Raw genomic sequence first — 15,778 nt, 5'->3', positions numbered from 1 at the left:
CATAAAGCACATGCTGTAAAATGTGTATAACACATATCGCTTTTTACCTTGACGCAACAAATGTAATCACTAGCGTCCATTTGTATACTTGAACATGAACTTTTACAGCAACAGTAGTCAAAAAGGAGTTTATCCACAGCAGGTTTCTTTGCCTCTCCATCATCCCCATCATGCTCCTTCATCAGACTTGCGTATTTTGCAGCAACAAACTGCTCTGCGCCAGAGGTCGGCCACTCGCTGCCTGAATATAGCCTGACCAACGCCCAGGTTGATGGTCGTGCTGGCCATGGACAAATGGATGACGGTGAAGTGTTCGACTTGGAAGTTTGTGTAAGCCTCAGCCCAAGCACCCTGCTCGATGTACTTTTTTATCGACCACACGGTGCAAAACGTGGACATCGCTCCCTGCAGCACGCAGGTGACGGTGACCCTCAACTGGCCTCTTAACTTCGGGCTGAAGACCGGCTGTCCATTTATCATCATGCGGCGCATGTGTTTGCACAAATAGATAATAGTGGAACAATTGGACGTCGCCATGACGCACATGCAGAAAAAGTAGTGTGAATTGACCACAGCTGAAGATAAAAAATAAAGGCATTGCAGATGGGATAAGTTATAAGAATGATATGTGGAATTCACACTCACTAAATAATGTTGGTTAGGTGCAGTCAACACAATCACATGAAGCACACAAAACATTTTCTCAAAGAGCCATATTGAGTAGATGATGAGTTTGATGTTCTTCTTGATCCAGATGGAGACGACTCTCTTTGCAGGCACAATCTGGGTGTTGCAGAAGAAGGTAAGCCACACGCAGGAGGTGGTGCTCGTAGACAAAGACAAGATGAACATAACGTATGAAATTAATTGCATCCAAATGTCTCTGAATATCTGAAAAGCCAATAGTTGTAAAAGAAGTGATGTCTCAAAAAAGGTGGTGCAGCTAACCAACGTCCCCAGCAGGAGCATCAGAGGCTGTTTGGTCTGTTCTCCTTGAACAGGACAAATAAAGCAAAAGATGAAAAGGGAATTGACCAACGTGGTGAAAACTCCAATAGCCGCATTGATCAGGATAAGGGTCATAAGAGCCATTCTTGTTATTGACTCCGATTACGCTGCAGAAGTGGTGCTCCGGTACTTTTCTCTTTTCCCCATTGGATCACTGATTCAGCTGCAGCCTGGTCCGTTTTCCTCTCTCCTCATTTCTTTAGTTGTTGCCGTCAAGGTGTTGTTTTCCCCTGAAAGTGCCTTTATACACAAATTCTGCTGAGCAATGTGGCAACCCCATGATATTTGCATCCCATGCAAATTTGGAATATACAAATTTTACACTGAACATTTTTACAACATGAACATCCACAAGGTTGAAACAGTACTTTAACAATATTTTTTCTACGTTAACATATATGGATTTTTTTTTTTTCAATGATTCATTGACTTGTAATTTTGAGGACTGCACAACTTCAATTGACACAGAAGTGACCCAGAGGTGTTGATGTTGCTTTGCAAAGCTGTTGCAGTACAGGCTCCTCATGACTGGGTACCAGGCAGGTAATCAGGTTTCAATACCATTCTTCCCATTGCAAGTCAATAGATCATTTAAGTGATTTTGAAACTACAATTTTAAAGAAGAAAAGAAAACCTTCACGGTGCTGGAAAGATAGACGGTAAACAGACGGAGTCTCTTCCATTTTTGGACAACAATAATTGAAGTCTTAATCGTTTGCTGGTGTGTCAACACTACAATGCACTGCGAGTGCCCTCCAGACGCCGGCAACCCTCTCCCTGAATAAAGTCTGACCGATGCCCAGATTGATTGTGGTGCCAAAAATGTAGAGCGTGGTGAATGTGAGCGAAATCCAGGTGCCGATAATGTAACTGGGGGAAAATGTGAACGTGAAGGAAGTGAAGAAGTAGAAAATGCAATAGGTGAAGTAGATGACCCCCTGAAAGACGGCGGCGTTGGCGGTTCTCAACTGACTTGCCGTCTTCTGTGTGAGGACGTTGCCCTGTGCTACCTTTTTCATGTGGCTCCTCAGGTAGTTGAACATGGAGAAGTTAGAAACCGTCATTATAACAAGGCAGCCCATGATGTGTAGCTTCATGATGTAAAAGCCAGCAGTGGTGGAGAGGAGGTGAAGCTCACACTGCAGCAGCGTGCCATTGCAGGTGGAAGTGGAATAATTAACGAGTGTATTGACACAATCTGCAGCGCCAAAAACATGAATAAGTACCACCTGGTAAATAAGACCCGTGTAGATGACCAGCTTGATGTTCTTCTTCACCCACAAGAAAAAAGCTCTCTGCAAAGGAACAATGTGGATGTAGTAGTAGACGCTCAGCCAAACCGAGGTCATCATGCTGCTGTGCACATTGCACAGCACGAGGCTCCACAACACAAAGTGTACCAGCTGACTCTTGCCATGCTTCATCGCCATGTACATGCAGAAAAAGAAGAAGAGGAAAACAATGCAGGTCCAGATGAGGAATTCCAGCAGGATCTTCAAAGGCTGCTTGAGCTTTGCTCTGTCGCTCAGCGGAGAGCACAGGCAGAACAGATAGAAGACGTTGGCCGCGAGGCCGAGGGACACCAAGGGGAAGTTGATGACCAGGAAAGTCCGCTCCTCAAGATCCACCCACTGACGAGCCATGTTTGGTTTTCCGAATTAAAAAAACAAAACAAAAATGTTCTACTAAAAAGACAGTTATGCCTGTGTGGGATTTGTCCCTTCGATTCTACAGGGCTCTATTGGCAACAATGAGACAGGAGGTAAGCAGTCACAAACAGAGAGCCAATATGTAAACAAGAATAACCACAAAAGTAAGGAGAGTCCCATAACGAGGTCGCTGAGCTACAAGCAAAATCCCCAGCAAAAATGGGAAACAGAAACTATTCACTTTGTCTCATTTCCCAACATACTACACAGGATTCAAAGGTTCTGTATGAAAGGTCTCATACCTGTTCAAAGATCAATGACGTCTCAAACAAAAATGTTAATATTAATTTGAACATTTACACTGAAAAAAGCGCTAACATTCAGCAGCACTGATGACGTGTCCGAGAGCATCCAAATAAAGTGGCAACTTGCCTCGACAGTGGCTGCACATCTTCCTATATAGGAAGACTGAGCTGAAACGGACCATTTAAAATTTAAATGTCCAAGATTTCCACATAGGAGGAAATGCACAGAATGTCTTTGTCTTACAAATGAGGGCCACAGTTTTGCATCTCTGGAGTTGGAAAATGAAGAGAAAAAAAAAACATGGAAAAATTATGGGTAAAACCAGCACTATTCAAAGTACTTTAGATGTCACAGGAAATGGATGAGGTGTTCTGAGAGGAAATGTCCAGTCCATGTAATGCCTGTTCACTGGCATGAGAAAGTTCCACTAGCTAATTTAGACAAAATGCTTCAACAATACAACAGGGATATTTAAAGAGCCCGAGACAAAGTAATGTGCAAATATTTTTATTTAAATAGGACACGTCTGACTAAAACGCCAGAACCAACAGATGGTATGAAGAAAGGTAGACAGCATTCTCATAAAATAATACTCCATGTCAGAAAACGGCAGACTAAATAGGATACATCTTTAGTCTCTTTACATTCAGACACTCCTAAAACACAGTTATAATCCTTTGGGCGTACAATCAATGACTGCCATGCATGCATGCACACACAGCAAGACCGACACACACACACGCACACACGCACACACGCACACACACACACACACACACACACACACACACACACACACACACACACACACACACACACACACACACTCCACATGCACCACCGGTTCACCAGTTTCTGTCAGTGCGGATGCACAATTCCATGGTTTGTTGGCTTTTATTATGATTTTTTTGTTAAAAAAGAGTTTAAAGACTGTTTTTTATAAAAACACTTTTGGTAAGCAAACCTCATTCATACGACCTCAGTTCCAGATTGGAATGTTGTATAACATGTAAACTAAACTGAACGTGACAGTTTGGTTGACGCTCTTATGAGACAGCCATAAATAAAAGAATGGACACAGGCTATGTATATGTGACGATTTTGGCAAGTTTGCTTACAGAGTGAACAACAGAGGGCAACAGAAATGTGGAAGTAATGAACAGGAAAGAAATACTGTTTGGGACACAATGCAGTTAACAAAAAAAACAAAAAAAAACAACTATTTTTTTCCATAATTTCCCATGGATGTAAGAGTTCTGTTTTGAGTCATTAAATCTTGACAACATTGCATTTAGTGTGTTTACAGCATAATGCAATATAACCAGACCAATCAGGATCCTTTGGGATGAGGGAGGCATCAGGCTGCCTCAGCTGGTCATCAATATATCTGATTGGCCTTTTTTTTTTTTTTTTATCTTGTGTTTTACTTTTGATCTTTTTAGGGTGCAGTTACCTCTGCATGTGTTTGTCTATCAGCTGTTTCAAACACAGACGCTCCACCTAATGACTGTGTGTGTGTGTGTGTAACAGTCCGTCATTTGAACTGTGCACCAGGCACATGTGAAACAGCACGACTGGCATCTACGACCGACGTTTATCGCCGCACAGCGACAGGCCAGAGCGCGCTCGGAGCAATCTGCGAACCGTGACCGCGTCGCACGGCGGCGTCAGCGACAACCGGCCGCTGCCGGCGGAGACAAGAAAAAACACTTTGAGTTGCGATCGGCGTGGCGGCGCCCCCACGCGCTGATCCGTGTCAAAGGAAATGAGCTGTGACATGCAAAAACATCCGTCTAAGAACACTCTTCAGATAGGATTTTACTTGCAAAAGGGTCCACTGTTGAGCCACCAACACACCCACACACAAACACACACACACACACACATCTATGTTTGCACTTCAAATAAATCAGTGTAACTCACATATATTAGCATAGTCTCTGTGACAGAACCCCCCCCCCCCCGGAGCAACCAACAGGAGCCGTCAGTGCAGGAGATACCAGGTGTCCCCGTGTGTGATTTTTGTTTTTTCTTAGTTAAGGCGGAGCTGTTAGAAATAGTCTCTCCTCCGCGAGTCGTCGCTGGTGAAGGAAGGGTTCCACTGCGCAGGGTAGATGCAGGAGTGGCGAGACCCCGGCAGGCCCGTGAAGGGGTACAGTCCGTTTCTGTCCAGGTCCGAGTTCCGTAACGCAGGCTGAGGGACAGAGAGAGAGAGAGAGAGAGAGAGAGAGAGAGAGAGAGAGAGAGAGAGAGAGAGAGAGAGAGAGAGAGCGCGAAATGAAAATCCTTGACGGCTTAAGAGCTACAACAACGAGCTAAGGAGGAGGAAAATACATGAGTGAATGAACAAAAGCTGGATGCTCTCTTACAGAGTAGTAGATGTCAGTCATCTGCAGCAGGTTCTTGGTGCTGCCGTTCTCCTGCATCTCGATGGTCTCCCTCCCCCACTCCATGGATATACGGTTACTTTTGGGGAAATCTGCGTACGGGGACATCTGCATGTCTCCGCTCTTGAAGATGATCTTGTTGATATCGTTCTTGTCTTTCCTGTCGTGAAGGGGGGTGGCGGGGGGGGGTTTGATATCAGTTTAATTTCTGGCAGCTTCTGTCAGACGGATCGTTGTGTTTTAAATCTAATATTGCACTTGTTTTAACGGCCGTGGCAGAACTGACAGACTCAGAGAGATGTCTTACTTTCGACAGGTGACGATTAAAGCGATGATGAGGATGAGGAGCAGTGCGCCCCCCGCAGGTGATACGACCACTGCGATTAGCTTGTAAACTATAGGGAGAAAACAAAACAAAACAACACATTTCTTACCAGAATGGCAAACTTTAAACTGAAATCAAATCCAAATTGAATGTTAGAAAGAAAGAGCAAATTATGAATTGCTTACAGTTTCCACAGTTGAACCCTCCAAACCCAAACATGCACCTGAAAGGAAGCAACGAAAATCTACAGTGAGAAAATGTATTTTTTTTTTGCCCTAAATCTTTTATGTTGAAACATATTTTAACAAAAGAGAAAAGAAATCATCGTTTTTAAATATAACTTACGGAACACATGTGCCGTTTTCCAATTTATAACCATCTCCACATTCTGAGGAAAACAAAAAACAGAACAAAGCAAAATGATTAATAAACAAGTGGGAAACATCAACTTAAGAAAAAAAAACAAAGTCAGACAGACAGAAAGTGGACGACCTTGGCTAAAGTGTCATTCATTACGGTGTGCACAATTGATTTTTTTTTTTAATTTTTTATCACTGATCATCAGCACACCTGCTTGCTGTGCGAATCTATAAAAATCAGCGCACCTCGTGTGTCAAAGTGCTCGTGAGCACCCACCTAAGCAGGACTGGTCGTCCTGGTTGTGTTTGTAGTATCCCTGGAAACACTGACAGCGTGCCGTGCCGCTGCTGTCGGAGCAGGTGGAGCGCTCCGGATTACACTGGGTCTTCTGAGCCGCACACAGGCTCTCCACTGAAAAGACATTTTCCCATGTTGGCGCTGCTATTAAATGATGCCCCGTCATAAAATTACAACAATTGCGTCCTTGACACATCTTTCTGATGAGAATCTTTCAGAGACATCTTGACATGTCTGATTCAGTGACATTTTGACAATAACAACAACAACTTGAGTGGCTTCACTGCGGTGAAGCATTGTGGGGATTATGCTTGGGCCACTGCTGCTCAGCTGTGGTCTCACTAGCTGCGTTTCCATATTTGAGAGTCTTTTTGAAGTCTAGGTGTTTCCATTACCAGTTTTTTATTGCGATATTTAGCTTTTGCATAATTCCAGGGGGAATGGAAACTCAGCTACTGTAAGTACACGTAAAGTGCAAATAAAGTGCAGTCGTTGCACTTTTGCCTATTGAAGGAATAGGATTTATTAGAGTTCAAATGTTTGAAAATTGCCCTATTTATAGATCAAGTGCACCCTCTAGTGGCTGTGCCTTCTGCAGCTTTAAACGTCTGACAGTATTCAGATGTTTTTAGACTCAACTGAGTTTAAAAAATGATCAGCGACAGAAACAGATCATTAAAATAGCAGGTGGTGACACTGACTGTGATAGGTCATCTTGTGCTGCAGGACCACGCGGCAGTGGGCCAACGACGAGCTGCAGTTGCTGAGGGACATCTGAATGCTGTTGTAGACCTCGGCGCTCGTCACGTCGGCGGAGACAAAAAACATGTTGACGGCTGAGATACGGACCCCGTCCTCTTCTCTGTGCAGGAAAAAAAAAAAAGGGTCAGAACACCCACAATGCATCATCTTGGCGCAACCATCCCAGTACAAGATGATAAAGAAAAAACAAAAAGTGCAGACTTACTTTCTACTCAGCATGGAGCGGCTGTAACCTTGAAGGACTGAGAGCGAGGCGTTCAGCTGAGGTGCAGACAGGAAGTCAGTGTTGACAGATTGAATGGACAAAAGACAAACTGAGATACCAGGGGACGTGTCGGTGCGTTCTCCTCTTTACCAGATGAATGAGCTCTCTCTGGATCTCATGCACGGTGTGGCTTTTAAAGAGCACTGGGTCATGAGGCTGCCTGTTCACGCTGAAGACTCCCAGAAAAGTTTTTGCTACAGAGCCGGAAAGAAAAACACAATGAGTGAAGTGCAGGAGCAACAATCAAAAATGCTTCTTGTCGGGAGGCGTCACCTCTGGTGCAGGTGCGTCCGTCCTCCAGGTCAAAGCCCAGCGGACACTCGCAGCTGAAGGAGCCTCGTGTGTTCACACACCGGGATCCCACGGGGCAGGGGCTGCTGTGGCACTCGTCCACGTCTGCACGTGTGGGAAAGTGCGATGCGTTATAAAGAGTCGCCGCCTCTGACCGATTCAGGACGAGCAGAGGAGCAGCAGAAGCTCACCCTGGCTGCAGGTGGGTCCCGTCCAAGACTGCTGACAGTAGCAGGTGAACCGATGGCCCTGGCTGCTGACACACATCCCACCGTTCATGCACGGGTTCGAAGCGCAGGGGTTTCCTGCAGGATTTTAATTGAAAACTGGATTATTTGCAACCTAAAACATCTCATCAATCTTGCGATGCTTTCCACGAAATTCCTTTTTCTTTGTTCTGTACTTTTAATGAAAAACAGAGCACAGAATAAATTGCACACGTGCATAATTTGTAGTATAAATGATTGGGGAGGCTCCTCCTTTGATCGAAGAGTATGTGAGAAGGGCTCTTCAGCATTTTTATGAGTCTTTAAATCCACCCCAAAAATATTCTGCGAACACACCGTGAAGATAAGAAGAGCTGCAGCTGTGAACGCTCAGAGTCAGACTTCACCTGGATCCATATTTATGCATTAATAAGCCACGGATTATTTCCTAAATATGTCACTCCAGTTTAGTGGTGCTATTTATTCACTTTGCAAATTTAAAATCTGAACCAAAGTGCGGTGCAAGGCATTTGACTTCAGTTTGTAGTTGGGTATGAAATTAAAATGTTGAAAAATAAACAGTTGATCAATTAGTATGTCAGCACTAATCTTCCTTTTCTTATTCATTCAGTATATCGAAAGAAAAAAACCTGAGGACTGAACAGAAGATCCGGCTTTTCCTAAACACCATACAGCAAACTGAAAGTTCATGCTAAATTCCCTCCAGAACATCAGATCAGTCCTTCATTTCCAAGACAGACAGTTAAAGAGGAAAACTGCACTTTGTGTTGCCATTTTACCACTGGGAAAGTCGGCCACACCCGGCTATAAATCCTGGATGGCGCTTCGCCCTCCAGTTTACCCTCCATCTCTTGTCGACATTCTGTTTGCCGTCTACTCTTAGTTTTTTGCTGGTTTGTTCTCAAGAGGTTTTGCAAACAGTAAACAGTGTACTTTGACTTTATTCCGCATGATTTTAACTTTTCTAATTAACTTCAACTTCACATCAAGAGGGAATAAAAGACTTCAAAACAGCAGCAGGTGTAAACCGCTCTTAGGCTGCACAAAACAAACGCAATGCTGCAGGACGTAAAGTTCAGAAAACCCTTCTCGCCCTGTGTGACATCAAACTCCACCTCAAGTCCAGTGGATGTGAGGTACTCACTGAGCGGTGGTGCCGGTGCCTCGGTGGACTTGACGGCAGCGGCCGATGTCGTCACCGCCGCCGGCTCCGTGGTCCCCCTGTCCGCCTCTTTCCTGGTGGTCAGCACAGCCTGCGTGCTCTGGCCCGGGCTGCTCTGCGCAAAGCTGGAGGTGGTGTGTAGTTTAGGGATCGTGGTGACTTCCAGGGTGCCCGTACTTGTCCGCAGGGTGCTCGGCTTTGTGGTGGCGTCCGTCCCGGCGGTGGACAGCTGGAGACGGCTGGACGGCGTGGTGGGCTGCGTCGCCACGGACGGCCGCGGGGCCCAGTCGGAGGCTGTGGAGGGAGGGGCCGTGTGCAGCGCGGTGGTGGTGGTGGTGGTGGTGGTGGTGGTAGTAGTGGTGGTGGCTTCGGTGGGTGACGGTGAAGCGGCGGTGCTGGCCGCGCTGCTCAGAACAGAGGGCGAAGTCGCAGCTGGAGTGGGCGTGGCCGGTGCGGTTGTGGTCGGGGTGGCGGTAGGGGCGCCGGTGCTGGCAGGGGTGGAGGCTCCGACTGTGTCTTCCTCTGTTACATAACGTCTGTTACATAAAAAAAAAAAATGAGTCAGCTCACAGCAAGGTGAGGAGAAATGCAGAACATGCAGCTGAATTAAATAGTACTCTACCATGAAAAATGCACAGAAGGCATCCGTTTTGTCTTTTGCTTGCTACACTTTGCAGAAAGTGCATACTGAATTGCGTAGTTCTAGAAATGCTGCCCCTGCTGATGTCACAATGGGCACATAGACTTCAACTAGGTTAGCTACAGCAGCTCAAACAACCAGGTGTTCATTCTGCCCACTGAGACCCCCTGATGGCCACTTTAGGTTTTGTCTCCTGCCGTAGGAGGGTTCAACAAAGCATTCGTTTTGGCAGAAAGTTAAAAGTCAATGTTTTAACAGGAGGCTGTAAACATCAGGCTACTTTTTTCTCTCTCAAAATCTACAGAGTAATTGGAAAATTGAATGAGTAAAACTAAAATTTCCCTCTTTGGCCAACAGGTAAAATACATTTAAATACAAATAATGCAGTTATTTCAATTATGGTTATCACAACGTCATTCAAAAACTGTACATCACTGAATAAGCAGGTACCTGTGTGTGACAGTAACAGGTGTGCTGGTGGTGGTGGCGGCGGCGGTGGTGACCTCTGTCACCTCTGCCGTGGCTGTCAGGGTTCTCCAGCTGTCCAGTTCGGCTGAGGTGCTGCTGACCAGCGGAGGTCCAGTGGTCAGAACCAAACCGGTGCTCTGCTCACTGGTCTGGTACGAAACCACTTCAGTGCCCTGCTGGTTCTGAGTGCTGAAGCCGTGAACTCCCGTAGAGGCCTCGGTGGACGTTTCACCGCCAGAGCTGGACCTCTGCTCGGGCGTCCCGGAGACGCCGGCGGTGGAACCACCAGTGGGCGAGATGATTGGCGGGGCGGACGAAACCGACACCTGCACCGGCAGGTCGGTGCTGGGCTGCGTCGCTCCGAGAGACGGCGTCGAGTCGGACGATGTTCCCTGCGAGGTGGAGAGGTGCCGGCGCTGTGTGGCGTTGGGTTCCTCGGTTAAACTCTGAGTTCCTCCAGAGCCGAGAGAACTCGAGCCGCCGAACGGGCGACTCATGTGCTGGTCTGTCGTCTCGCCCACGTCGGTCCTGCGGGTGTAGTCCTCGGTCTTGGTGGCCATGGATGATACGTCCCAGGTGGAGCGGGGCTGATGGGAGTTGGAGTCTTCTGTGAAGGCGGGGGACGTGCTGTTGTCGGCAGAGGAGGTGACAGACAGCAGGGTTCTCTCCCCGGCCCGGCTGATGGTGGTGAAAGTGAAGGTGCCGTTGGTGTCGGCGGCAGTGTGGGAGGAGGACGAGGACGAGGAGGAGGAGGAGGAGAAGGAGGAGGACGAGGACGAGGACGAGGACGAGGACAAGGACGAGGACGAGGATGAGGATGAGGAGGGGGAGAAGGAGGCCGACGAGGATGAGGAGACGGAGGAGGACGAGGATGAGGAGGAGGAGGAGGAGGAGGAAGAGGAAGAGGAAGAGGACGAGGATGAGGAGGAGAAGGAGGAGGACGAGGATGAGGAGGAGGAGGAAGAGGAAGAGGAAGAGGAGGAAGATGAGGAGGAGAAGGAGGAGGACGAGGACGAGGATGAGGAGGAGGAAGAGGAAAACAAGGAAGATGAGGAGGAGACTTCTTCGTCTGGGTGGGTGGTGTCCGGACTCTCCTGGGGCGGTGTGGCCTTCTCTCTGGACATCCAGGAACTGGCCTCCCAGGACACAGCGGGGGAGGAGTCTGACGTCTGCCCTGTGCTATAATTGTCCCTCCAGTTCCTGCTGCTGCTGCTGCTGCTGCTCGCCTCAGTTGTAGCCACGACATGGGTGGAGGCCAGAGGCCCGGTGGACAGACGACTGGTTTCAGTGAAGGTTTCTGTCTGTTTACTGTCTGCAGGGTCAATGAAAATGGTATATGTTTAGTATGACACTTGACTGTTGCTTTTGTTCGTGAAAATTTTAGTTCTGAGAAAAAACGTCTTGTTACAAAATTGAAAATTGCAAAAGTTTCAGATTGAAAGTCTGAAAGTCCTGCACAGCTCTAACGAGTAAAAAAAGGTTTTCTGTTTTTTTTTTTTTCTTAAATCAAGTACTTATATATTTACATACACATCACTAAAAGGTTGTTTGACACACTAAAGTCCAGCTTCGTCTGGCTTCTACTAACTCAGCTTCACTGCCAACAAACATTGTTTTTTCCTCCCCTGCTTCTTCTCTGCATTCCGCGGGATCCTCTGATGTCAAAGTAGCGAGAGGATGGCACCGGGTCACTTATGTTTCCTGATCCAATGTCCACAGAACATGCAGCTTTGGTCAATGGAACGTTTTTAATATGGCAAAAGCAACAGTGAAGGATGGGCATAAATGTAGCACAGTCATTTAGAAAAAAAGTAGCATTCTTATGAATAGATTTTAAAAATGTTTCTACTTTGTTAGGGGCTTGATGTGTAACATTTAAAAGGAATCCACTGGCTGAAAATTGTTACAGTGTTATTTCATAAAGAACATAAAACTGTAATTCGAGTCATAGTAGACTTTTAGTCAGATAATGAGAACCTTGCTGCCAGACGTTGCCAGCTTCAAACAGCGCACAAGATACAAATGCATTCACCCAGGGAAAGCGAACAACTCGACCTTCAATGTTTTCATTATTTGCACAGCTTCAACTTGGGTCGAGCCACAAGAGGGTGCTGGCTCTGCTGTGTCTAGCGCGGAGGAAGGTGAAAGATGTGGTCACAAAAGCGCCGCTGCCTGGAGTGAAGACAATGATTTTGGGTGGAGAACAATTGGAGTCCGGCCTGGCCTCCTCTAACAAAGGCACGAGTTCCTAAATATGGGGGCGAATGTCCCTGATGAGTATCAGCCGTTTCCTTCCTAACGCTGAGTGAGCACGGCGGGATAACGCTGTCAGTGGTGCACAAGCTGGTCAATGTTGTTGAGACGTAAAGATGTGTGACAGGAGAGAGATCTGACGAAGAGCTTGAAGAGAAAACGTGGAAGGAGGAAGATGACTGGACTGATCGTGTTTCTACCACGCTCAGAGCAGATGAATCGGATTGTTTACTGCTGTTGCTGGAGGCGGAAAACAGGTATGACTGTGCCGTGCTGCGGTGTTTTGAACCTCGACTGAACTCTATGTGAATTAAAATAAAGTGCAGGTGCAGTTTCTTCCTGCTTCCTACATAACTGAAAAGGTAACGCTGTAGACCAGGTGAGAAATGCTCAATACTGGAGCTTTGCAAGATGGAGGATCAGACTGGAGATATGGAAATCTTTGAATCAAAGCAAGATAGCTTATGTGTTGGTTCTACCTACGACGACTACCATAGAGCCTTTACATCACATTTTACAGACAAAAAAAATCCATCTTTCTGAGTTTTTACACCACAGATCATCACAGAGGCTCAGAAGAAATGCAAAGACAAGAAGCAAATTCACTGGACATTCGTGATGCTGTGTCCTCTGACACTTGGTCAGCTGGCAAACCTCCAGGAGCCCACGAACTGGGACACCAAGAGTGCCGCTGAGGATGAGCGTTGGCGCTGGACAACATCCTGAGAGCCAACGCAGCGCTACAGCCACTACCAGCCAAAACCAACGAGAGGGGAGAGTTCAACAGCGGAACAGGCCGTCCGCTGAGACAGTGTGGGCATAAGTGGGCCACGCTCGCACTTCCTCTGCTTGTGCTTCTCTCATCGTTTCACTCTCCGTATGTCCGCCCCGGGGTAAACAAACTGAGAGGAGTGTGGCGGTTACGACAAGTGGCCAACACTCCCAGATTCCTCCCGCTGTTTATCTCTCCTTTTTCGCAGCTGTTAGCGCGTTTGTTGGTGGGTTCTTTCAAGCATGTGATGCACTTGTGCACATTTGGCCATGTAAAATTCAGAGAAGGGTGCTTTGGTGTGTTTTTCTTTCTTTCTGTTTTTTTTATTTATCACAATAGAAAAGATGAACCCACCCCCCGCCCCGAACAAATGATAGAAGTACCTTGACTCAAGAGCATGGGAGACTTCCACATAGTCATACATTTGTAATTGAATCTCGTGGCTTGATAAGTGTGTCAAAGATATCGAAAAAGCATCAGCATCCTGCTCTAATGTCTTCACAGTACTTTAATTTGAGAACTACTATTCCAGTCTAAACGAGCAAATTAAAGCTGGAATGTTCATGTCTTTGCGGGATGTCTGCAGTGATGTATGAGAACATTAAATTTAACACAATTTTTTTTTATGTATTTGATATAATTGGCAAATCTTTACATTTTACATAAAATTGCTGCTTTCAACCTAAAATATTCAGTTTTATATATTTAATATACTTAGGAATTAAAACTAAAATTGACTACAGCAATTTACATCGAATTTTCTATCAAGGAAAACTGGCTTTTTGACATATTAAATCCAGCAAATAGTTGGATAAAAATTGTTATGCCTTGTGTAAAAAAAAAAAAAAAAAAAAAAAAAAAAAAAAGCAAATACAACTATTAGTGTACAAAACTGTCGAATTGGAAAACGATATGACCTCATGTCTACACAAAGGGGCAAACATTGAACGAACAGTTCTAGAAACCATAAATCACTACAGTTAAACTTCACACATCTATTTTAATTATGGATATATCCAATAAGCCAAAGAATAAAATATTAAAAAACGAAAACGACCGCGTCTTTCGCTCTCAAGACTCAAGACACTCTCCCGCCCCCCGAAGGAATAATGGTGGCGAACCAAGTGTTGCACTTGCTCCGACCGGTGGCTCCACTTACCCAGACTTCCAGCAGCGGCGGTGTGCGTCTCAGCGGACAACGACAGCAGCGTGTTCCTCTGAGACGGTGATAAACTCTCGCTGGAGTACGAAGTCGAGCTTGCGTTGCGTCCCACGTCGACGAGCTCGTCTGCGGGGGTCGAATGATTGATTCCCGCCGTAAACGGCTCCGTGCCGTTGTTCGCCGGGGTCCCTGCCCCGAGGTGCCCGGGCAGAGCCACCAAGAGCACCGACAGGGACAGAACCAGCTTGAAAAACCGCGTTTCCATGATTCCCCGGACCCCAACAAGGTCGCCGAAAGTTGCCGTGAAGTCGAATACAGGTCGGGGAGTCTCCCGAGGACACCATGAGAGGAGTGCTTCGGCTTTTTGGGGTTAGTTTTATAAGAATTAGATAAATCCCGAGGCAGGTCCGGAGGAGGTCCGCTACTCGGACGGACGGCGTGGAACGAAGATAACAGAGCGGAGGCGGCAGCCTGTTATCACGCAGCGGAGGAGGGGGAGGCCGGCGGTGCTCCTCCTCCCACTGCCGCTGCCGCTGCCACACACACACACACACACACACACACACACACACACACACACACACACACACACACACACACACACACAATGGCCGTCCCAGAAGGGTCCCCTTGTTGCCTTCAGGTGTTTTGTCAACAGTAAGACAAATTGAACGTTTCTCTTCTCCTTCCGCCAGAAGAGACGAAAACCCAGCCCTTAGTGACGTCACAGTGGGTACTTTCGTATGGACCTTTCTCAATCACGAGAAATGCATCGACTTTCATTACCTATATTTGTCATTAGTAGTCTTGAAAACTAGCTAATTGTGCGTGACAGAACCCTTCCAATACTTTCATTTTTAAATAAATCAGTAGTGAAACCAAAACTACTGGGTCTTTCCCCAAAAACACATGTATACACGTGGTAAGCTGGTCATACCCGGTTCCATTCCCTGACACTCAACTGTTTGACACAAGACCAACAGCTCCACCTCACAATTTATGCCAATCCAATTTTCATTTTAAGAGTGGTTTATACAGAAAATTGGGTTGTGTGTTTCTGTTGCAACAAAGAGGATGTGGTTTTGTAAGACAGCGCAATCGATTTTCGTTTGAACTCTATGATGTACCAAGTTCACTCTGTGTGCACTTTGGTTGTCTGCCACGTTTTCATAGTGAAACGCAGACTCCTTAATCATAACCATACTCCAAATCAAAAGGTCAATTAACACCAACCCCAACATCAAGGGCAAGGAAGAGTATCTGGTTATTTCCAGATACATGTTATTATACACAATCATGTCATGTAATAAATGAAACTTGGAGTGTTTTCTTGCTGCTGGTTAATGAGGAGGTTTAAGTTGTTTTGTTTTCTGGTTCTATGCAATATGCAAGTGATTTTTACACTGTATCGTGTAATATTTGACTAATGAAGGGTTTCCTCTTT

The 15,778-nt window shown here is 46.2% G+C and overlaps 1 protein-coding gene and 1 long non-coding RNA gene across 2 annotated transcripts; one reads left to right on the top strand and one right to left on the bottom strand.

Moving 5' to 3' along the window:
- Window positions 1-3,454: 3,454 nt before the first annotated feature.
- heg1 (heart development protein with EGF-like domains 1) lies at window positions 3,455-14,837 on the bottom strand. Its single transcript, XM_076039731.1, has 14 exons — window positions 14,332-14,837; window positions 10,130-11,459; window positions 9,022-9,575; window positions 7,842-7,955; window positions 7,633-7,755; window positions 7,450-7,553; window positions 7,300-7,355; window positions 7,034-7,194; window positions 6,312-6,446; window positions 6,021-6,063; window positions 5,861-5,898; window positions 5,658-5,745; window positions 5,333-5,510; window positions 3,455-5,157 (listed from the first exon to the last, which is right to left on the bottom strand). The coding sequence occupies exons 1-14, from the start codon at window positions 14,597-14,599 to the stop codon at window positions 5,014-5,016; spliced, it is 3,336 nt and encodes a 1,111-aa protein (XP_075895846.1). The 5' UTR covers window positions 14,600-14,837; the 3' UTR covers window positions 3,455-5,013.
- Window positions 12,465-13,740, top strand: LOC142897414 (uncharacterized). The gene is made up of 2 exons (XR_012928453.1): window positions 12,465-12,657; window positions 13,046-13,740. It is a non-coding gene; the product is annotated as an uncharacterized LOC142897414 (long non-coding RNA).
- Window positions 14,838-15,778: the final 941 nt, after the last annotated feature.

Source organism: Nelusetta ayraudi, unplaced genomic scaffold (assembly GCF_046127955.1).
Source record: "Nelusetta ayraudi isolate G7.1 ecotype Tasmania unplaced genomic scaffold, CSIRO-AGI_Nayr_v1 ptg000060l, whole genome shotgun sequence".
Classification (NCBI taxonomy): Eukaryota; Metazoa; Chordata; class Actinopteri; order Tetraodontiformes; family Monacanthidae; genus Nelusetta; species Nelusetta ayraudi.
This window is presented reverse-complemented; position numbering and strand designations above follow the sequence as displayed.